The sequence below is a fragment of the Oncorhynchus mykiss genome, chromosome 1, assembly GCF_013265735.2.
Source record: "Oncorhynchus mykiss isolate Arlee chromosome 1, USDA_OmykA_1.1, whole genome shotgun sequence".
In the NCBI taxonomy this organism is placed as follows: domain Eukaryota; kingdom Metazoa; phylum Chordata; class Actinopteri; order Salmoniformes; family Salmonidae; genus Oncorhynchus; species Oncorhynchus mykiss.
Window position 1 is genome coordinate 65,381,914 of NC_048565.1, and position 24,377 is coordinate 65,406,290.

The 24,377-nt window shown below is 47.3% G+C and overlaps 1 protein-coding gene across 1 annotated transcript in view; it reads left to right on the top strand.

Annotated features, from left to right (window-relative positions):
* The window catches only part of thada (THADA armadillo repeat containing), a 104,217-nt gene that overhangs the window by 9,615 nt on the left and 70,225 nt on the right, over positions 1–24,377 (top strand). The window contains exons 13-27 of the mRNA XM_036982928.1: positions 237–392; positions 566–673; positions 823–946; positions 1,988–2,136; positions 2,429–2,660; positions 3,084–3,219; positions 3,312–3,448; positions 3,586–3,738; positions 4,054–4,214; positions 11,673–11,782; positions 15,548–15,680; positions 16,485–16,607; positions 17,003–17,125; positions 17,289–17,380; positions 21,023–21,112. Of these exons, the coding sequence (XP_036838823.1) occupies positions 237–392; positions 566–673; positions 823–946; positions 1,988–2,136; positions 2,429–2,660; positions 3,084–3,219; positions 3,312–3,448; positions 3,586–3,738; positions 4,054–4,214; positions 11,673–11,782; positions 15,548–15,680; positions 16,485–16,607; positions 17,003–17,125; positions 17,289–17,380; positions 21,023–21,112 (2,027 nt within the window). The remainder of the gene's footprint in view (positions 1–236; positions 393–565; positions 674–822; positions 947–1,987; positions 2,137–2,428; positions 2,661–3,083; positions 3,220–3,311; positions 3,449–3,585; positions 3,739–4,053; positions 4,215–11,672; positions 11,783–15,547; positions 15,681–16,484; positions 16,608–17,002; positions 17,126–17,288; positions 17,381–21,022; positions 21,113–24,377) is intronic.

Below are 24,377 nucleotides of genomic sequence, written 5' to 3' on the forward strand. Positions count from 1 at the left end.
ATACAGGGAATTATAACAATTGTTAACAATTAAACAATTGTTGGAAAAACTACTTGTCATGCACAAAGTAGATGTCCTAACCGACTTGCCAAAACTATAGTTTAACAAGAAATTACACACACGCACACTTAGTTTGGAGTCCATTAAAACTTGTTTATGTAAACTTCTGACTTCAACTATATATTCCTACATATACACTGTGTGTGTGCTAATAACGTCATTCTTTGTCTTCTCAGGTGCGAATGGACGCTCTTGGGTTATTGTGCGAGAGTCATCGTCGCACAGAGGTTCTGACCTCGCAGGAAATGGAGCTGCTTCATCACTTCCTGCCCTCCAGTCTAAACAGCCAATCACCAGGAGTCAGGCAGCTGACTGTCAGCCTGCTCAAAAAGGTCAGACACTGCTTTTTAATCCATTATTGTGTTATACATTAATGGGCATTGCAGAGACCCAGATTGAGATTACGCATGCTCCTGGACTAAAGCACTTTCAATGAATTGCCTATTGAACGTCCTTTTTAGTCTAGGTGTAGACTGACAAGTAGATATCTATTGATTGTGTGTAGCTGCTGTGCAGAGTGAAGGATAGTGGTCAGTCACTGCAGAGGAGGCTGGTCCAGGAGAGAGACCAGGGACAGAAGGACAGAGACCAACACATCCTGGACACGTACAAGGTACACTATGATCACGGGTTATATAGGGCTCAATGATCTGTACCATGTATCCTCAGTGGGGAAGACACTGATGGCAATGTTTGGGGAGATGGGAGGGAGAGTTTCAACCTAAAATGCTCTGTATACAACGTGTGTGAATGTGTGCTCAGGAGTTCCTGTGCTGGCTGTGTGAGAGCCTGTTCGGTGTGCTTCTCCCCGGGGCCTCCTTCTCCACCTGCCTGACAGCCCTCCACCTGCTGTGCCAGCTGGCCCACCTCTTCACCTTCAACACTGGTACTGTACACACACACACTTTACATCATCTTCATCATCAATTACTTCTCCATCATTATCATTCTTATCACTGTAATCATACACCGCTCTCTCTCTGTCGCGCGCTCTCTCTCTGTGTCGCGCGCTCTCTCTGTGTCGCGCGCTCTCTCTCTGTGTCGCGCGCTCTCTCTCTGTGTCGCGCGCTCTCTCTCTGTGTCGCGCGCTCTCTCTCTGTGTCGCGCGCTCTCTCTCTGTGTCGCGCGCTCTCTCTCTGTGTCGCGCGCTCTCTCTCTGTGTCGCGCGCTCTCTCTCTGTGTCGCGCGCTCTCTCTCTGTGTCGCGCGCTCTCTCTCTGTGTCGCGCGCTCTCTCTCTGTGTCGCGCGCTCTCTCTCTGTGTCGCGCGCTCTCTCTCTGTGTCGCGCGCTCTCTCTCTGTGTCGCGCGCTCTCTCTCTGTGTCGCGCGCTCTCTCTCTGTGTCGCGCGCTCTCTCTGTCTGTCGCGCGCTCTCTCTGTCTGTCGCGCGCTCTCTCTGTCTGTCGCGCGCTCTCTCTGTCTGTCGCGCGCTCTCTCTCTGTCTGTCGCGCGCTCTCTCTCTGTCTGTCGCGCGCTCTCTCTCTGTCTGTCGCGCGCTCTCTCTCTGTCTGTCGCGCGCTCTCTCTCTGTCTGTCGCGCGCTCTCTCTCTGTCTGTCGCGCGCTCTCTCTCTGTCTGTCGCGCGCTCTCTCTCTGTCTGTCGCGCGCTCTCTCTCTGTCTGTCGCGCGCTCTCTCTCTGTCTGTCGCGCGCTCTCTCTCTGTCTGTCGCGCGCTCTCTCTCTGTCTGTCGCGCGCGCTCTCTCTCTGTCTGTCGCGCGCGCTCTCTCTCTGTCTGTCGCGCGCGCTCTCTCTCTGTCTGTCGCGCGCGCTCTCTCTCTGTCTGTCGCGCGCGCTCTCTCTCTGTCTGTCGCGCGCGCTCTCTCTCTGTCTGTCGCGCGCGCTCTCTCTCTGTCTGTCGCGCGCGCTCTCTCTCTGTCTGTCGCGCGCGCTCTCTCTCTGTCGCGCGCGCTCTCTCTCTGTCTCTCTCAGGGTCTGATGATTTGTTTGCTCTGGGAGAGGTGGTGACCCCTGCACAAGCGCAGAATGTCCTCTACTGCGTCGCCAGCAACTTCCTGGAGGTCAAGCAGCTGGCCTCTGCGTTGCTACGGCAACTCCCTCCGTCTGCCGTGGGGCTGCAGGTCAGTGAGACGATGCTTCGATGGTTCCGTAGACCTGCCCTTGGTCACTCTATGTGCAGAGTTGTGTACTCTATGCTATATCTCACTTTAGGTACACACAACACTTACACCTTCACACTGCAGTGTGGTTAGTGGGACATTAACCTGTACCTCTAAACTCAAGTCTGGATTGAAACTTAGAGGTGGTTTAATCAAAGAGTTGGCCGACTGGAGATCTTGAATGTGTGTGTCAGATTGAAGTTGTGGTGTACTTATGGCTGCTTTATCCATTACCCCCCCCCCCCCCATATAGGAGCCAGGCAGGATGCAGACTCTGCTCCAGGCAGCTTTGGACCTCAGCACCAGCACCAAGCCTTTTGACAGTGTCACGGCTGCCCACCTCTTCAACCTGTTCCTCTGCCAGCCTGCCCTGCCCCAGGCCCTGTTGCTCTGTGCCCAGGAGCAGGGCCTCTCCTTCCAGCCTCCTGCTCTAACCCAGCCCCAGGCTTTTGAGGCCCTCACCCTGGAGACGAACACTCTGGCAGGTAATGCTGATATTGATTTGGTTTCTCTTCTTAAAATCAAAGCACTTTACATTGTATGGGGTTGCAATGAAGTTATTTTAACTGCACCGGCTGTTATATTCCTCATCTCACAGATATGGCTCTGTGCTTGTGTTGTCAATGTGAAATGGCTAGCTAGTTAGCACTGGTGCGCGCTAGTGGCGTTTCAATCGGTGACGTCACTTGCTCTGAGACCTTGAAGTAGTGGTTCCCCTTGCTCTGCAAGGGCCGCGGCTTTTGTGTAGCGATGGGTAACGGTGCTTCGAGGGTCACTATTGACGTGTGCAGAGCGTCCCTGGTTCGCGCCCAGGGCGAGGGGACGGACGTAAAGTCTGTACTGTTACACTTGCAGTAATTGACATGACCATGCTACACTGTGGTGTGATTGTGTGTGTTTTGTTTCAGTGGTGCAGTACTTGTTGCTGTGTCTGAAGGCTGAGGTGGTGAAGGCAGAGTCGTCTCTCCTGCTGGCGGCAGCCTCCTACCCTCTCTACGGCCGAGCCCACTGTATCACTGCTGCCTTACAGGAACTCAACACCGGGTGAGGACACGCGTGCGCACACACACACTCTTGTCTTAGTCAGTCTGTGTGTATTGTTTATCTTGTTTGTTGCCGTGCGTTTGTGTGTCCAGGTGTCTGACTCTGACAGGCCAGTGGAGGAATGTGATGTCGGAGCTCATCACAGTGTCCTATAGGATGTCTGACGTAGTGTCACCTGTCGTCCAGAGCTCCTCCCCCGAAGGCCTCATCCCCATGGATACCGACTCAGGTCAGCACCTCTGGTCTAGATTAGCGAGTGATGATGCCTCATAACTAGTGCCCAGAGTTGGTTTTTGGTAAGCGAAAAACACCTGACCCTGCACAAGGCAGATGGTGTATTAACAGTGTGTGTGTGCCTGTTCTCAGAAACGTCCGCTGGTCTGCAGAGGATCCTGCAGGAGATACAGCCTCGCGACACCAACGACTTTTTCACCAGCGTCAGAGAACTGGACACCGAGCCGTCTGGACAGGAGAACGGACCTGCGGCCCCCACAGACAGACCACAGCATGACAGCACAGGTCAGCAATACACATTTCCACTCACTCACTGAACTAGGATATATCATGTCAACATGTTGTGCTGCTGTTGTGTCTTTTGTGTTCTATCAGACTCCTCAGACACAGCAGATGAGGGGTGAAACACCGACCCCGTCAGGACAGAACCGGTACTACAGCCATCTGTGTTTCACCACCCCTCACCAGCTGGGACAGTTGTTATGCACTATTAGTGGATACAACACAGTGAAAATACCATTTTTGTCATTACCCATTCCAGAAAGCTTTTGGGTGGGTGGTGTCCAGTGGATTTTCAGTGCGCATCTGCGTGTGTTGTAGGTGGTAGTGGTGAGGGCTACAGGGTGACCGCTCAGATGGTGTTGGTGTGCTGCTGGAGGAGTATGAAGGAGGTGTCCATGGTGCTGGGTCAGGTGTGTCAGAGCCTCCCCTTACAGACCTCCAGCAAACACTCTGACCAGGGGCTCATCACCGAGGAGCAGGTGAGAGACAGACACACACTTAAACGTGAACTCAATGCCATCTAGTTTACCCGAATATGTAAAGACAGCCTGACACCCAGTGGATACACGCTTGAACAAAATACCAGTAGAACACACAATTCCAGTTAACTGTATGTTGTTGTTTATATCCAGACACATACACACGCCAACACACTCCGCTTTTCCCACCATGGATGTGGGCCTGGAGGTCGTGTTTGGGGATGGCAACGCATGTTTACTGTCGTGAAAATCTTCAATTAGCATCCGCCCTCATTAGCGGAACGCTTTCATTTTAGGACGACCTGCTGTTTAACGCCCACGATTGCCTCGTTTCCCAACTTTCCTCGCGTTCTTTCCAAATCACTTCCACTACCCCCCGACCCGCTCCTGAATAGATAAACGTTAAAAACACTCCGACCCCCCCCCCCCCCCCCCCCCCCCCATCCCCTGTTCTCTCTGGCCACATAGCAAAACACCAACAGACAGCCCGCTCAGTGCTCAGACACCCCCTACCTCACTCCCTTACCCCAGGCCAGCACTGTCAAATAGGCTGTAGCGTTTATGTCCGCTTGATCTCATGTTGTCTCTTTTTGGTCTCGTCTCCTTCTGTGCTGTGTGCGCCTTCCCATTTACACCAGAGATCTGAATATAATGAAGAGATGCTCATGTCTCCGTCCTAACAATGGGAGTCATCCCAAAGGCGGGAATGCAGGCGACGAGCTTAGTTCCAAAACAAGCCCATAGAAACACATTTGGCTTATTTCGGGACAGATTTTGGCGAGAGAAACTTCTCGCTTTGCTTCTTCCTCTCAGTTTACACACACACACACCAAGCCCCTCCCCCTGCCACTCACGCCAACAAAGTTGAGAGATCACTTCTTCCTCTCTGACGAGCTGTTTCAACTCGCTACTTGCATTTGAGGCTTGGTCCAACAGAGTCGGTCACATGGACCTTGAAACACATTGAGGCATTATTTTACTGTTATAGATGAGAGGATAACCTTTCTAGTGATAGACCGTTTGTCTCAACTATTCAAATAGTGCGCAGCGCAGACACTACTAAAACGAGTTTTAATGAACATTGATTCTGGAAAATGAATGCTCAGGTTGACGTCCGCAGCATTGCGGTTCCATCTACCGCTAGCAGCATTTTAGCCAAATACTGTTATGCTAGCTGTCTAGTATGTGTTTTATAAATGTGCAGTAAGTATTAAACACATTTATATAAGGATTTGGCACCTCCACACTCTGAGAAAAAAATGTAGGCCACTTGATTTTGACATCTGAAGTGGACAGGTTAGCATGCTGTTCAAACAGTTGTTTCCCACATATGCTGAGCCCTTGTTGGCTGCTTTTCCTTAACTCTGCGGTCCAACTTATCCGAGACCATCTCAATTGGGTTGAGGTCGGGGATTGTGGAGGCCAGTTCATGTGATGCAGCACTCCACATTGAGTCGTGCATAAGAACAGCCCTTAGCCGTGGTATATTGGGCATATACCACACCCCCTCGTGCCTTATTGCTTAAATATACAGTACCAGTCAAAAGTTTGGACACAACTACTCATTCAAGGTTTTTCTTTATTTTTACTGTTTTCTACAATGTAGAATAATAGTGAAGACATCAAAATTATGAAATAACACATATGGAATCATGTAGTAACCAAAAAAAGAGTTAAACAAATCAAAATATATTTTAATTTGAGATTCTTCAAAGTAGCCACCCTTTGCCTTGATGACTACTTTGCACACACTTCTCATTCTCTCAACCAGCTTCATGAGGTAGTCGCCTGGAATGCATTTCAATTAACAGGTGTGCCTTGTTAACAGTTAATTTGTGGACATTCTTTCCTTAATGTGTTTGAGCCAATCAGTTGTGTTGTGACAGGTAGGGATGGTATACAGAAGATAGCCCTATTTGGTCAAATACCAAGTCCATATTATGGCAAGAACAGCTCAAATTAGCAAAGAGAAACGACAGTCCATCATTACTTTAAGACATGACGGTCAGTTGTTATCATTAGTAGGCTTGGTATAGGATCCTTGTATAACCACCCTCGAGCTGTAGGACTAAGAACCCGTCCTGTTTAGTCTTGATGTAGCAGCTTCAGCACGGACAGAGCAATAAACACAAGCTGTGCTGTGGTGCCTTTTTGTTGCAGTAGGGAGGAGAGGGAGACGACATGCGCCAGTCACACAGGCACTCGCTGTCAAGAACGGGACGACTCTTGGTGGACCAAGATATTTTTAGTCAAGGACAGCCGAGAGAGCGAATATTGCCAATAAGTTTGAAAAAATCTAGATTTTTAGGATCAATCCAGTTTTCTGTGTTTGTAGAATGGGTCTTGTCTGCGCAGACAGAAAGAACCCTGTCTAACCTGCCACAGAGATTGGCACGCTCAGTCAATACTACTGTGTGTGTGTGATACATCTTTCTAACACGTGTAGTCAACCTCCCCTAGCCTACGGCAGCGCACTGTTTTGCGTTCCGGTTGCCATGGCGACGTGGCAGATGTTTCTGTGCCTGGTCGGCGCCATAGCAACTTAAACATTAGTCACAGTGGCTGGCCGATGGTGTTTAATCCTTCATATTCATGGGCCTGCCTGGGCTTCAGATGGTAGACTGAGACGGTCCACAGAGCCAGGACCGTTTAAACCCTGGGGGGCATTCTGCGATACGTCTCCTCCATCTTGGGAGGCCCCCGTAGTCTATAGAGATGTGTGTTCTGTGAGACGGGAGTGGAATGGGACACTGGTGGCGATGTGACTGCTCGTCTTTCTGTGTGCTTGGTGCCGGTGTGAATCTGAGGTCCTCCGTGGTTTTACAGCTGTAGTGTTTATTTGTCCTGGCCTGGAATAGATGGACCGTTTGGTCTTGAGTGGAGACACAGCCATCAGTGTGGCCTCTCTGGACTGTGACACTTCCCCTCGTTCTCTCTTTTAGCATTTTACTATTGCTGATAACATCTGTTTATTGTGTGGCTCATGTTTCCCCAACCAAACACCTTTTAAAAAAAATTAGAAACAGGAACAAGGGTAAGGGTCAGGAACAAGGGTAAGGGTGGGAGTATGTATCATTGCTTTCCTGGAAGTGTTGTGGACAGAGTTGGTGGGATATTATCCACACTAAGACATTGTTTTAAACCATTGCATATACTCCATCATGCGCATTCATTGAAATGTTTTTTTTTTTTTTTTTACCCAACCCAAGAATGACAAACCCAATGCAAGAATGTGTCATCAACTCATCTGACCTCATTGCCCCAAACTGTGATCCTACACCCTGCTGTATTGCAGTGCATTACCAATGTAACCACTGCAGTACCAACCCAATGAGTGTCCCATCAGATCTGCTCATTCACAACTCTGAGTCTAGAGTGCAACCTGAGGACAGAGCTGACCTCACTGCAGTAAAACTCTAGTGAAAGCCACTAAGGGAGGGCAGTGACCTAACCGCCGTGCGGTGCTGAGCTGGGCCCTCGCTGTGGCCGAGAGTGGGGCAGCTATTTAAGGTGCAAGGCGTTTTGTGTAATCGTTAAATTTCCACTGGGGTTCCTGGTTGGTGGGGGGGAACTTAATTTAGATGGGACACTTCCTGTTTGCAACGCGCCCATTTCTCAGAAAAGCTAACCTTGTCTCCCAACGTCCTAATTACACAGGGCTGTATCAGTGACCCAAATAGCTGCTTTTCCTCCTGACGACTGGGCAGGCTGCCGGGCCTGGACTGGCGGTGGGTATGAGAGCCTTAAGGAGGGAAAACTGTTGCTGATGCGCTACTGCTACTGTTGTTGATCTGATGCCATTGACTGGAGGGCCCGTGGGGATTATGCAACAGGCTAAGAGAGCAGGGCAATCAAGGAAGTAAGACCATAGAAATACTCAACATTGACATTGGCTGTAATGCTACGTATATTGGTATTGAATTGTTCAGTACGGGGACCTCTGTTCTCACTGTGAAACCCGAATGAATACATAACACTAGGCCTGTAGGCTCTGCCTACACTGCGTTGTATGCTAGTGCCTCGTGAGTAAATCTGAGCTGAAAAAAACAACTTTGAAGGCTATTCCGTTAAAACAAGTACAGCCTATGCACACAATGTAATCAAAATTCTAATCTTAACTGGCGGATTTCAAACTGTCCTTGTGTGAGGCGCAGCCCGGGAACTTTGTAGGTGGCGGGGTTCGATTAAACCATCGTTTAAAGTTTGGAAACATTTTGGCTTCACAGTTGATTACAACTGCGATTGACAGAGATTGTGGATACAAATTTAACAGCATGTTTTCCACTGCTCAACGAGAATAGCCTCTGCAGAGTGCCGTGTGGAGCTTGTTGGCCTCCGTGTGTGGCAAAGCAAGTTAGAATCAAAATTCTGGAATAAACTGTTTTATGATAACTGTAGGCTACAACGAACAAGAACCAACAGTTAGGCTGCTATTTAAAAATCTGAATAAAGGTATTGTTATTTAACTGTAGGAGAGGAAGAAAGTGCATGCAGACTCAATTTGGCTAGCTAGCGTAGATAGCTATTTTAGCCAATTCGCTTCTCCAGGTTTGATGCAGTCAAGACGGGTGTACTACTTTATCATATTGGATAATAAATATCCGAGCAATGACAAGCTAGAAGTTAGTCTACTAGCGCAAGTCAGATTGGTTGCTGCCTGTCCCTCCCTTTTGGCTTCTGTTTCACTCGCTCACAGTACACATACCGCAAGGCAACCTCCCTCGTCCTGTATTGGCTATGGTTAATCGAATATCTTACAAATGGACTTTTTTGCTGCTTCCCTCAATCTTATCCGACCACATCCTATATATGGAACTGGTCGTCCTCGAGTCCGTTCGGAACGGGTCTCTATATTGAAAAATGTGTGTTGTGCATATTTTTCCTGTTCAGAAAGCCCCAGGTCCATTTCGGAATGGGTCCACATTTTTTTAACCTCTATTTGAGGCCCAACATGACAATCCCTGTCACAACAAACAATGCCAGGAACATTGTGAATAATGTCACAAACTGTTTTTTGGGCCACAAATAGAATGCTTTTAAATTGGTCTTATTTGCCAAATAAACAAAATATTACAGTAACAATTTTCCGTAACCGTAAACCGTGACCCCAAAACCCCAATATGTACCGAACCGTGGGTTTGGCGATCCGCTACACCACATACAATGTTAAGTATTAAGTCAGGGTCAAGGTTCAGGGAAATTCCATAGGGGCTGTTGTGTAGATGACCAACACCAGGTCACAGAGCTTTCATCCCAGAGATAGAGCAGAATTAGTACTATTCATTCCATTAAACTAGGATGTAAAATATGTGTGAAACTTAGTGTATTACAGTTGAGATGTGGCATTTAAAATGCACTTGTAAAACAAGTTGGCCTGGGATGTTGTTGGGGATTATTTTGTAGTGGGTCTGATTTTTATAAACGTGTGAAAATGAGAGAGGACTAGGGTCCTTATTTGGGGCAGTGCTAAAAGATGCCTGTCCAAATCTCTGGCTTTAGAGGGGATAATCCAAACCAGGTTGTGTGATGAAACTCAAGAGGGTGTGTGGAATTCTAGAAGTACCCCGTTCTCATTCCCACAGAGCTGCCCCTAGGGCTGGTATGGTGATACTATTACCGCCACACTGGCGGTCACGAGTCATGACCGCAGTCAAATTCCACGTCGCCGTTGAGTCATTATAACTGGGCTTCTCCAAAACTGCGTTCTGATGCCGCGGATGGTCATTAGTAGCCTACCAGACTTGCAAAGGCCAGTCGCTAGTGGCCTGGTACTCAGCGTTCTTGTCCCCCTAATCGATCGGACATCAATGCAATCAAAAATCTAATCAAACACCATGAGAGCCCTAGCATTAAGAGTTTGAACGGAATAGGATCGCTTGTTTTGCAGAGAGATCCAGCTCATCATGGCTGGTTGCTGAATAGATTGAAATAAGTGTTCCTATAAGCCCAAGCCCATGTTGCGCAACATTTCCATAGGCTTTGCAATTGCGTAAGAAAGCAGTTTTGATGGCCTCTGTTAAAAAGAGGAGGGTCCCACCCGTTTTCTACAGGCTTGCTATATTTATTTTTCAACTTCCTTAATATTAACCACATTGCTTCGCTTTACAACCGGAGTAGCTTACCTGGCTGGCATGAAAATTGACCGTGGGAAAAGCGTCCTCCGTTCGCTATTCAAGTGCATGCAGATGCCAAGTCTTTTATACCACCTGCCCCTGTTCTGACCGGTGCATGATCAAAACTAATTTCACACACATCATTTAGTATATGTAAAGACGTGATTACATTGAGAATAGTCTGACTGGTGAGAATATTAGCACTTGTGAATGATGCCCAGCGCGTGCCTCGATCACACCTCTGCAGCGTCGTTGCGTTTTGGTACACCAGAAGTACATTCTTTTCCAATGGACCGCTGTGTCTGCCTCGCAGTGTTGCGTTGCAGAGGCAGTTGCGTTCTGTGTGGTCCATACGTTGGATTTATTGACCGTATGCTTCAAACTGTATGTATAGACAGCTTGGCAGCAGAAGGTGATAGTTGAACAATTGTTGCACACACATCCAGATGCTGGATTACGCAATGACACTGTAGGTGTGACCGGAGGCGTAAGGTAAGAAACCGCATGGATTTTTTGTTGTTGTGTAGCCCACAGACGTATGACATAGCCAGATCAGGGCCTAACATAAGGACGACTCAGAATATGCTATTTTGTTCTTCTGAAATAGGAAACATTTTCTTCATATCATGTTTCTTTAGATTTGCCTAAAATGAAGAATGTATTTTTTTGTGATGGTGTAGGCCATATTAAATGGTTTCATTTGACTTCTTCTAAATGTAGGTTTCCAAACGACCACATCAGTGTAGGTTACGCGTGGACCCAGAAAGTGCTAAACGTATTTATGCTCATTAAAGGTCAATTGCTGTGAGAACTGGCAGTTATTTGCGTGACTGTTACCGGCTGACAAAATTGTCATGACCACCACAGCCTTAGCTGCGCCCCCCCAACCCCACCCCTCCGTCCCTCCCTGTGCCCTCTGTGCCACCCCAGGCTTGCATAGTGCCTGGGTCCAGCCTGTGGTAGAGACAGTGTAATGACAGGGCGAGGAGGCCTCAGCCTGCTCCACCCTGCTCTACCTCACCTGGTTTACCCCCACATGTTGACTAACTACACCAACACGTGTGGGCTGTGTTGATATGCTGTAATGTTATGACGGTTTAGTTAATTACATGACCACATGTCATTTTATCTTGTAGCTAATCACTGACTTATCTGTTTTAATGCTAGTGAAATGTCAATCAAGACTAACTTCTGTGTTTGTTTACCTAACCACTTTAAATCATCCAGAGGAATGAAGAAATGTTATGTTCCCATATGCCACACCCTCTTTTTCTCTTCTCATGCCTCTCTTCCCTTCTACTCTCGCTCTACCTCGCTGTCGCTCTATACCGCTCTCTTATCCCAGGTGGAGGGGGTGGGCCTGTACTTCCGTCAGCAGCTCCTCCAGTCTCGTCACCGAGGGGCCTTTGAGCTGGCCTATGTGGGCTTTGTACGTCTCACTGACATGCTGCGCAGGTGAGTTAGAGAGACAGATAGTGTGTTTGTGGGCGCACGCTCTATCTACATCAATACCAAAGTGCACACTTGGGAGGTGCAGCTGGGGAGGAATGTGCCCTCCTGTTGTGAAAAGGGCTGCTGTTTTTCCAGGGGCAGTGGACCAAGCTGGCCAGATCAAACAATCCACTGTGTAGGATGGGCGGAGGACAAGACACACACACACAGAGAGACTGACACACACACACCCATCCTATCCTAGAGCCCAGTAGAACATACCAACCCAGAAACAAAACCGAGCTTCAAAAGCTGGGCAGTTAGGCACCCCATAACCAACAACCCCAAAACCCTATTCCGTGTATTTAATCCAGACTACTGTTTCCACCCTAGCACTCTGGCTCACAACACACACCCACACACACACACACACCCTTGTTCTGACACCAACCTACAAGAACATTCCCCTCATCAAATCACTCAGGCATTTAGATGTATTTATTCAGCATATGCGCTTCGCTTTTGAAAGGGCAAGATGTTCTCCAAAGCTTTTCAGGTTCAGGGCTTCGCTCTATGGCAGAAAATCGAACCGATAGGAGATCTGGTCTGGGAGCAGTTTTTAAACAAATAGAATAGAGCTGGGACAATAAACTTAAAATGACCGACACTAACATTGCCTTCCTCTTTCCGAAGCATCTGGCTTACTTACGTCTGTAATTTCCGGTGATTTAGCTACACAACGGTCCTGTAGATTGTTCTAAAACCATAGTTTGGTCAACAGTAATAGACTATACATTATATTGATTCCTGCCATGAAAGTATCTGCCTGTCCCCGTTTTGCTTTCGGCTGCTGATTCATTCTCTTGATCAGGTGATTCCCTGATCCACCTCTACGCAGACGGCACCATTCTGTATACATCTGCCCCTTCTTTGGACATTGTGTTAACTAACCTCCAAACAAGCTTCAGTGCCATACAATACTCCTTCCGTGGCCTCCAACTGCTCTTAAATGCAAGTAAAACTAAATGCATGCTTTTCAACCGATCGCTGTCCGCACTACTAGCATCACTACTCTGGACGGTTCTGACTTAGAATATATGGACAACTACAAATACCTAGGTGTCTGGCTAGACTGTAAACTCTCATTCCAGACTCACATTAAGCATCTCCAATCCACAATGGAATCTAGAATCGGCTTCCTATTTCGCAACAAAGCCTCCTTCACTCACGCCGCCAAAAATACCCTCGTAAAACTGACTATCCTACCGATCCTCGACTTTGGCGATGTCATTTACAAAATAGCCTCCAACACTCTACTCAGACTGCATCCAGTTTGCTATCACTGTGCCATCCGTTTTGTCACCATAGCCCCATACACCACCCACCACTGCGACCTGTGTGCTCTCGTCTGTTGGCCCTCATGACATATTCGTTGCCAGACCCACTGGCTCCAGGTCATCTACAAGTCTTTGCTAGGTAAAGCTCCGCCTTATCTCAGCTCACTGGTCACCATAACAACACCCACCCGAAGCAAGCGCTCCAGCAGGTATATCTCACTGGTTATCCCCAAAGCCAACACTTCCTTTGGCCGCCTTTCCTTCCAGCTCTGCTGCCAATGACTGGAACCAATTTGAAGTTGGAGACTTATCTCCCTCACTAACTTTAAACATAACCGATCGCTGCAGCTGTACACAACCCATCTGTAAATAGCCCATCCAACTACCTCATCCCCATATTGTTTTGATTTACTTTTTGCACACCAGTATTTCTACTTGCACATCATCATCTGCACATCTATCACTCCAGTGTTAATTAGCTCAATTGTAATTACTTTGCTACTATGGCCTATTTATTGCCTTACCACCTCACGCCATTTGCACACACTGTATATAGACTTTTGTTCTGCTGTATTATTGACTGTATGTTTACTTATTCCATGTGTTGTTTGTGTCGCGCTGCTTTGCTTTCTTGGCCAGGTCGCAGTTGTAAATGAGAACTTGTTCTCAACTGGCTTACGTGGTTAAATAAAGGTCAAATAAAAAATACAAATTCCCTCTCTGTGCGCACGGAGGAGGGAGAGATGCGTTCTGAGAAGCGCAAGCATATTGCTTAAAATGCTAAAAGGGCAGTTTTCAAAGCAACTACTGCTCTAGTTACAGACAAGAGTCACAGCTTTCTGTGAGTATGTCATGTGTTTCTCACCTCTTAATGTTGAGTTCGTGGCACCACTTTACAACCAGAGTAGGCTGAAGTAAGTGTAGATTTGATGCGCCCACAGAGCCGAGCGGAATGCGCCATTTGCTGCCTACATCAAGTAGCCTCGACCAAGAGCTGGAGAGTTTGATCTACATTTACTGATCAATTTAATCAATTAGCCTACATGGCTAGCAGCCATGTATTTAGCGTTTGCAATCTAGTGAATTGTCTTAAGTTCCCACTTCCTCAGGTGGTTAACAATATAGCCTATACCCTGGGGTCTCCCAACAGATCGGTCACTAGCTACGAGTAGCTCGCAGCCCACCTGAGCAGCTCGCGAAACATTTTTTATTTCACGTGTTCCACCGCAAACTGTCATGAACAAATATCACAAGTATCAGACACCTTAAGCTCCCGCCTACTATCCAATCTAATCCACGTTGACATGATTGCAGCCCTAGTTAAGCACAATTGGATTAAAAAGTAAAACATCTGGCAATTCATTTCTAGCACTGTTTCCCTTGTATGTCTGTGTGGTTCGAGTTTGTCTATCATTTACTTTGTGTAGGCTGTTAGTGATAATGGTAACTGTCTTCAGGGTAGACAGACTTTCCACCAAAACCTTCTCAATTTACATGTCAACTGCAAAGTACCTGGCAGAATAATATCATGTTTGTTTGTATCATTCAGGTGGGCTTTTGTTTGCAAACTCTTGCAAAATGCACAATTTTAAAGGGTTATTTTTCAATAATTTATTTTGCCCTCAAATTGTCTTCTGATGTTATTTAAGCATTGACATGGGCTCAGAAATGGAATTGTTCCTCTGTAAATAATTTGTCATTTTTAGAGTGAAAAACAAAAACATCCAAAACCAGGAAAAATACAACGGAGAAAACGGAATCTCGGGAAAATACAGAGTGCCTATTTGAAAGCTATGGGAAAATGAATAAGTAGCTCAGGGCATGTTTCCTAATTTAAAAGTAGCTCTCACGCTAGAAAAGGTGGGCGAGCCCTGCTATAGGCCAGTATGCACAAATATGTCGGCAAATTCTCTGACGAGTCGAGCCTAAATGGTGTCATTCTGGGTCCTGTTTTGACAGGTCGAGCATCAAAATATCAATCATGCATTACCTGGATGTGTTGGATGAAATAGCTGACTTTTTAAATCGTAGGCTGCCATTTGAATTGTCTAACTTGTCACTGGAAATATGTGTCTAGAGCCCTGCCGCAAATATTAACCAACTGTCCGTTAAACATGTTTTTTTGTTGTTGTGTTTTGTTAAAAAAACTAAATAGTGACATTTGTCGTGATATGACTTAATGTTAGGTCTGATAAACTATTCTGGAACAGCAATACACTCTGTTGTCAGAGACATGACTAAAGAACCACAACGTAGTCGCTGTTAGGATTTTAGTGAAACAATGTTTTTGTGTGAGTGCGTTATACAGCTTTAATGCCACATACAGGATATTTGCAACACATATTATGTGTTCGTGCGTGTGTTCTGTAAATGTTTTTGACATCGCCGTTCAGCCGTGGCTAATTAAGAGCCTCTAATGAGATTTTTTTTTCTTTTTGTTTTTTTTGGTTAGGAGTGGAAGCAGAACCCTGCAGCAGCTGCCTGGTCGCTGGCTCACGGAGGTCCTACAGGAGGTCAAGTCCAGCGACCCCTCCTCCAAACTGTGTGCCACGCGCCGCAGCGCAGGCATCCCATTCTACATCCAGGTGTGTGTTTATGTTTGGAAAGGAAATTCTTGGCATGCCTCTAAAGCATTCATGCCAATAAAGCAGTCATCCTTCTTTGTCTCTGTCTGTCTCTGTCTGTCATTATCACATATTAGAGGGGGGAGAGGGACACTTTAGGGAGAGCGGTGGTCGGGAGGGAGGACGTGGACTGCGGGAGAGGAAGGGAGAGAGATTGAAGATTAAGTAGGTACTGTGAGGTAGCAAGAGAAGAGAGCGATATTAGGGAGAGGGTAAAGAGAGGAGGCTGATCTCTGCACCTTGGCAGGCTTGTGCATTCCATTCCTGCGGTGAAATCCGGAAAGGGCTGGCCGGTGTGCTGCTGGCCTGGGACAGACGTCACAGGAACCAGCCCAGACCCTCTGCCCCCAGGCCAGAGACACAGCTGTCTCTCATCAGCACCCACAGCCGGCCAGCACGCGGATGATGTCACCACGCCAGAGGTGTTTGTACAAAGGCTTGTGTTACTTAATGACTGTAGTGGCAGTGATCCCAATTCTGATCCTTTGCCTAATTTAAGGGCAAAAGAGCTGATCTATTGGTTAAAACACCAATTAGTGCTACAAAAGTTCAGAATTATTTTTCTTGTCTCTTTTCCCTCTTCTGCACCAATGGCAACACAGTGGAGATCTGTCAGAGGGCCGCTATTCCATGAACCAGTTACTTCCTGATTAGTGCTGCTGCTGAAGGAAAGGATGCTTTTATAGTCCAGACTATTGGCATGCAGGCTGACGCACCATCTGTGGCCTGTCTGACCTCATTGTGTCGGTCTTGTCTCCTGTCCAGGCCCTGTTGTCATCCGAGCCCAAGTCGTCCAGCTGCAGCCTGCTGAAGATGACCATGAGAGAGCTGACCGCCCTGGCCATGCCCTCTCCTGACAGAGCCACTGACCAGACCACTGTCCCTCAGGTACCAAACACTACTGCTGAACACAGTTTGTCACCTGAGGCAACAATTACTGGAGGGATCACACGTTACAATGGGAGAGTGGTTGTAATTGAATTCGGCTCTACCTGAGCTTGTCGATTTTGGAATCCTCCCTGGGTGACATTTTGAACGGTTTTGAGATTCTGAGCCTAGCACTGATTCAGTACAGTAACTATAGGCTAAGTGCCTGTACTGTATCCCAGGGGTTGTGGGTTTCGATTCCCCCTGGGGCCACCCACACGGAAAATGTATGCACTGATAACTAAGTCGCTTTGGATAAAGGCCTCTGCTAAATATCAAATTGCATAATATACATTGTAGCGGTTACATGTATGATTGCACGTGCAGTATAGTGACGTCCCTGTTTGTCTCTCTAGGTTCATGCTCTCAACATCCTGAGGGCTCTGTACAGAGACACTCGTCTGGGGGAGAACATCATTCCCTTTGTCTCTGAGGGAATGCAGGCTGCTGTCCTGGGCTTCACCTCCCCCGTCTGGGCTGTGAGTCCCCCCCCCTTTCTCTCCACTCTGAATCTGTCCTGCAAGACGATACCACCCACTCCTCTTCGTCATCCCTCCCTCCCTCATCCCTCGTCTGACTGTCCTGCAACATGATAGCCTTCTGAATGTCATCTCTCTTCTTCCCCTTCTCTCTCCGTCTCAGGTGAGGAACTCCTCCACCCTGCTCTTCAGCACTCTGATCACGAGGATCTTTGGAGTGAAGAAAGGGAAGGACGAACACTCCAAAGAGAACAGGTCTGGATCCCTAGCGAGTCTCCTAGACAACAGTTCTGACTGCAGTAGTAAAGCAGCAGTATCCCACACCTGCTTGCTCACCCTCAGTCCTTCTCTATTGGACCTTCGCTAACAAATTTTAGTGCAAATCTCCCATTGGCATTTATGCACGGTTTATACACAAAAGCCAAAGGGTATTGTGAGTTATGATTTGACCTTTGATCTCTACCTGGCATGTTGTGCTCTGCCCTGTGGATTCTCTCCCGTACCAGCAGGGGGCAGTGTGTCCACACCAGGCAGGCCTCCCCTCGGCCCCAGGTCAAAAGTCCTCAGGCCTACTCGACTCTCTCGTTCTCTCTTTGCTTGAAGAGTATGGCAGGAACATAGTTGAATGCTGCTATTCCCTGCAAGACTCTCACACTGTCTTCAGAGAGGATAGATGTTCTGCACTCTCCAACTCCCCTTCTGCTTTCCTTCTCTTTTACCCCCGTTCTGCTCTTTCACTCTCTCATGCTTTTTCTCAGTGTGATATCCAGGACTCTTGGCTCTGGAATGATTTTAACATTTTGTTTCAATCAAGTCTAGTGCATGTAGGCTACATTGTACACCCATCTACAGATGGACATGACGATCAGTGGCACACAATCACACAAAACAGACATGCTCTCTCTCTCCCCCCAGCATTACACCTCCACCAGTTGACAGCAACGCTCCTGTTGTCTAGCACTGACCTCCCGCACCCCTACGCGCTCTCCAGTCATTGCTCCACTGGCCTTCACTTCTGACCTGTGTGTGTTTGTTACTGTGTGGGGGAGGGTAGTCTTTGACAGGACCCCTTGCAGCGCTCACTCTGTTCACCCTCCACCCTACTCGACTGTCATCAATCCCCACTCACTCCAGATGTGACCTCTGTACATACCCACAATGCAGTGCTTGGACGGGGGGGGGGGGCGCTCGCTCGCTCGACTCTGTCCCGTGAAGGGTGAGATTAGCCGCCGAGGACAGCTCCGAGCGAGTGCCTCGTCAGAACACTGCATTGTGGATATGGACAGAGAGGTCACATCTTGAGTGAGTGGAGATTGGAGGGAGAGAGGGGGGGGGGGGGGAGAGAGAGAGCGAGAGAGAGCAGGTAGGTAGAGACTTGCTGAGGCTTAGAGGAAAGGGTTTGATTGCTTGTTTACAGTGATAGTCTTACAGTCCTGGGTTAAAAGCCCGTTCCTGTGTAGATGCTGTGTGTGTGATAGGGTTATTTTGAGCTCTTATCCACAGTGACAGGTACCCATGGGGGCAGAGGAGTTGATCTGAAGAAATGTTTTTCCTTCTCATGATGAAGTCCAATCAAGGTCGTTTTGGCCCGTCCAACCGCACAGTCTGTTTTCATTTAGTTTAATTTGCTTGTGTGGCCAGAAGCCTTCTGATCCCTCCGGGCCAAGTCAATTGTTTTTGGAGGTTTTTTATTTACTTTTTCGCTGTATGTTAGTCTGTCTCATGTTGTTGCTGTGTGCACGCATATGTGTGGGAGCGAGAAAGACGTGTGTGTGTGTGTGTGCTGTGTCTATACTACTCTTGTGTTCTGGGTCTGGCTCGTGTTATTACTGTGATTATTTGGCTGTGTGTTCTGGCTACAGTCGATGCGTTGTGACAGGCTGTCCACTCCAATGGCTGGCTGGTTGCTGGTCTGTTTGGTCAGACTGCTGTGTGCGTTTTGCCTTTGGTGTGTGTGTGTGTGTGTGTGTTGGGTTGGCTCCCATGGCTCCAGTGGAGGTGAAGTGTATCAGACCCGTCAGGCCAGCTGACCACTGGCCTGTGTGTGTGTGTGTTAGATTTATTTGTACGACGTTTGAATCTGAAGGTGATTGTTTGTTGTGTTTTATAATATGGTTATTTCTTTGTTTTTTTTTTTCTTATATCCGTTCCGCGTCTGGATTTTATTTGGATAACACTCCTCAAAGTTCATAAAGAGACTTTTGCTCTGCAAACCCAAGCCAACAGCTACAGTATATCCGTGTTCTCAGTCTTTACCTTTTCGCTCTCCTGCTTTTGTTAAGTCATCATTGTTATTTTGTGAGGCCTGCTGGCCCCGGCAGGCAGATAAGACGGAGCTTGTCCTCAGACACCTTCCCCCCCACTGACCCTGACCTGGCTAATCTGCCCAGACATGACCTTTAACCTCTGACCCCATGGAAGGGTCGAGTGGAGGAGTGAGACGTCCCACTGAGAGGGCCTCATTATGGAGGGAGAGAGGGAGGAGAGGCGAGGCCTGTCTGTCTACTGTTACAGTCCTCTGCCATCTCCAAGGCCTTCTTCTTCGAATACTTAGAAGTGCAAGTCAATCTTGTAGGTAGCCGGGTTTTATCTCCCTGTGAGATAGCTGACATCGTAGAAAAGCCTCAAGGCTTACAGAAGGAAGACGAGTCGTACCGTTGCAAGGGGTTAGTGTGTGTGCATTCGCGCAGCCGCTTGTGCATGTGTCTAGAGGTCAAAGGTGATTTACGTGAATAGGTCAGAGGCCTGCAATCGACCGGTTTTGTAGGCATGTCCTCGTCTGCTCTACCGTTTTATGTGTTCATGCCGTTCAGCCTGGCAGGAAGACTACGTTAACCCTAAGTGAAAGAATACAGGTCTTTGTGCAACATGTAACTTCTACCCCGTTGGCCCACCTCAGTTGCAAACGGGGGAGCGTTTTCCATGTTGCGCGTTGACGCTGCCACCACATGCGGGCCCCGCCGACACAACAGATATACCTCGTTACCTCGACGGTGCCCCGGCTCTCACTCGGACCAGGCCTGGTGGGGAGGGAGGGAGGAAAGGAGAGAGGGGTGTATCCCTTTCGGGGGGGGGAAAGTATTTGTCGCAGTTTTGGCCGAAGTTTATGTGAGCTCTGCTCTTTACGTTGTTGGGTTACGCTGTTTGGCTTTGCAGGCTAACCGAACCGTTTCGTCCCCTTACGTTTCAGGGCACTTGATTTAGACTTTTTGGCTTTTACAAAAAAAATATTGGCTTGACTTGAATGGTGGCATTTAGCTTTTGGAGATTACACTGCCAAAGTTCAATGTTGTCAGTTTATGCATAGAATGCCGTTCACATGCAGGAACGCACACTTTTCCCCCTCACACACACACACTACCCCCCTCCAAACACGCACATAAAGTGACCAACAGTACAGTCCACAGTACATTTATTTCCAGACACGCTGCTTGCCTTGCCTGTCTTGGGGATAAACAAACGATGCAGGCTGAAATGAAGTGTGTTTCCCTCTGGGTCTGGGGTGGTTGCTAGTTGGCATGAGCCTCCTGAGAAGCCGACCCTGCTGGCCGGCTCCTAATTAGCTTTTTATTGGCTTGTAATGCTTTGAAATGGAAGGAAGTGGTTTAGAAGCCAGACAGCGCTGGAGAGGTTGTTTTCTTTCTCTATACAAGTGTGTTTCTCTCTCTCTCTCTCTCTCTCTCTCTCCTTTGCTTTTCTCTGCACAGGGAACTTATGTAATTATCAAATGGTTTACAGAGCTGGGTAGGGTGCACCCACTGCTGATGTTACACAACTGTTCAAATAAGACAGATGTATCTAGTATGTGGCTGAAGATGTTTTACTGTACACAGATACATCAGTTGAAATACTCCTGTACAACTTCTCTCCTCCTTATCCCTCTTTCCTTCTCCCTAGGATGACGGGCCGGGAGTTCTTCACTCGTTTCCCGGCGCTCTATCCCTTCCTCCTGAGCCAGCTGGAGGAGGCTACAGCGTCGGTGGACAGGTGAGAGTTAAGGTTCAAGCTACGCCGAGAGGGACGTTCATGTCTGATTCACACTACAGAGCAATGCCGAGAGGACAAGCTGAGCTGTGCTGGCCTGGTTCCACATCCACCAGAAAGTTACTTGAATTTGATGGAAAATAAAATCCAATATACAAGCCAGCACAGTATACTGTGAGACCCATATTATTTACCATTTATTTCTGATAGACAGTAAATAATCTGAAACACAACCAAAACAAATAGAAAAGGCATCCAACAAATGTGTAGAGTCACAAGCTTGATGTAGTCATTGCGTGTTAGGAATATGGGACCAAATACTCTACTTTTTACTTACTTTTATACACGTAAATTAACTTTGGGTGTATTGTGTAGTGTGCTGCAAATTCTAAGCAGTTCACCTGATATGGATGAAAATACCCTCAAATTAAAGCTGACAGCCCAGCAGCCTTGTCTTCTCCTCCTCTTCTCACCCTCCTCTGGTTTCTGTGGGACCCTAAATGAAACCCTTGCTTCATTAGGCCCGTGAAGCTCGTTAAGGCTATTGGCCGGGCTGATGGACAGTTTCCTGGGAGAGATGGAGCGATTCGGAGGAGGAATGGGCAGACTCCTCCACTCTCTGGAAGAGTCTTGGCCTTCTTATCTCTACCAGTTAGCTTCCCCCTAAAAGCTTTTGGACTGTGAACAGGCTCTCCAGTCAATGTTATCTTAATATGGATCAAATTAATTGGATGTGTTTTCAGACTCTCTTCCTCCCTCCCTCTATATTGTTCTCTCTCTTGTTCTATCACTCTCACCTTTCACTCCCAGTCCCTCCATTGCCTCTCGTAGAAGTCATTAAGTTTCCCACGAAACTAAACCCTCGGCCCCCTCAACCTCCAAATAGAAAGACCGGGACTGTAAACTTCTCTCAGATGTGTACCGTCTGTTTAGGTCATATAATACAGTCGGTGATGGAGCAGAGCTGGGTCGTCTGCTCTGTGGAGCCCGTACAGGGCGCGGTGCAGTGCTTCACAGTAAGAGGCGTGGCAAACCAGAACTTCCCAGGCCCAACTCCATCCAGACCCATCTCTTCTCTTCTGTTAACCTGCCCGCTTGTCAGTCCTACTCTGACATCAGGGTAATTTGCGAGGCTCGTGAACTATTTTACCCCCCTCTACCCTCACTTTCTCTTTCCTCTCATTTCCTGTTAACCTTTTTTTCTTTATCCCCCCCCTCCCCTTACCTTTCATGTCCATCACTCCCCCTCTCTCTCTGTCCATCTCAATCCCTCCATCTCTTGTAGTGTTGTCATGACACCAGAATTTTGACTTCGATGCCAGGTTTAGTATCATAATACTCGATGCTAGGTTTAGTATCATAATACTCGATGCTGAAACGATAGCAAAAAGATACGACGGCATAAAAAAAAGAGGCCATTTTAGCCAAAGTCACAGAATGGCACTTGATCCAGACAAACTCGGCTGCTGCTCTGTTCAATCGTTGGGCGTTTTAGTTCAACTACATTTGAATTGTCTCATGTCAACATTTTTCAGACAACTGTATATGCATTAATGAATCAATTATACATTCATACAGTCAATGTGGTTTTTACCAATCTAACTACAAAACAAAAATGGTAATCATGTATTGTAATGGTAAATCTCTGTTGATAAATTGACTTTGTTTGTCATCTGTAGCCTCATGAAAATCAGCCAAAAACAATCTGTTTCCCTTCCATTTGGGACTTAAAAAAATAAATAAAAGCTCTGTCTCGTAACAAGTAATGATGTCGGAGCGCAGTCAGTTGGCTAAGACAATAGATCATCTTTGGGAGAGACATGAGAGAGACCGAGTAAGTGGATTAATAACGTTTTTGGTGGCAATCGGCATGTTTTGCGTTATGGTTTGAAAGTACAAGGGTGGTGAATTGGCTTTATCTGTCAGCTAGCAAGGGAAGTTAGCCTGCAAAGCCTGAAGCCACCAGTATCTTCTTGTGTTGTAAAGTTCTCTCTGTCAGCTAGCAAGGGAAGTTAGCCTGCAAAGCCTGAAGCCACCAGTATCTTCTTGTGTTGTAAAGTTCTCTCTGTCAGCTAGCAAGGGAAGTTAGCCTGCAAAGCCTGAAGCCACCAGTATCTTCTTGTGTTGTAAAGTTCTCTCTGTCAGCTAGCAAGGGAAGTTAGCCTGCAAAGCCTGAAGCCACCAGTATCTTCTTGTGTTGTAAAGTTCTCTCTGTCAGCTAGCAAGGGAAGTTAGCCTGCAAAGCCTGAAGCCACCAGTATCTTCTTGTGTTGTAAAGTTCTCTAGCCTCCATGGCCATGTATGTTTTGAGAACAGTAATTAACGTTTTCAACATTTCCTAGCGATGTGCCGTGTCAAGTTATTCAAGTGTGTTAACTTTGTCCGGCATGAGTAGGGAACTAACCTGATGCAGCCTAGAATCCCAGTGGAGGCTACCAATGAGTAAGTGGAGCCGGTACGGTGCGGGCCACAGTAAGGGTGTCGGCAGCGCGGGTTGACAGGCTTGCTCTGTGAGACAAATTAGTACCGAAATGTAAAAACAATTACTAAACCACTCTTTCTCTATATTCAATTCAAATGGCATTATTGGGAAGCATTTGTTTGCATTGCCAAAGCAAGTGAAAATAGATAAACAAAAGTAAAATGAAGTGTAAACATTACACTCACAAAAGTTCCAAAGGAATAGTCATTTCAAATGTCATATGTCTTTCTACAGTGTTGCAACGATGTGCAAGTAGTTAAAGTACGAAAGGGAACATAAATCAACATGAAATATGGGTTGTATTTACAATGGTGTTTGTTCTTCACTGGTTGCCCTTTTCTTGTGGCAGCAGGTCTCTCTCTTTCTCCGTCCGTCTCCAGCAGAGCTTCATATGTTAACAATTCCTCTCTGGTGCTACATGACATCACTCGTGGCCGTGCCTGACTGAAATCGGATGCTAAACACATTACGCAGGGCCGTAATTAGCGGACTGTAACGTTTCCTAATGCTTGGCCAGGCCATCCCAGAGGAGCCGGTGGGGGGGGGGGGGGGGGGTTGTATTGTTGAATGGAATAATGAAAAGCATAAGGCCCAGCTGGCAGAGTGGGGTGGAAGGGGTTCTGGTTTGGGACCTTCTATGGCCTTTGCTTTCTTTCATCCACTTTTCTCTCTCTCTCTCTCTCTAGGTGTTTCAGATTGACATTGCCAACCATGAAATAGTTACCACTGCCTCACAGGGACGGTTTTTATTCTGAGTCGGGAGAGCGTGGGGGGTGAGGGAGATGT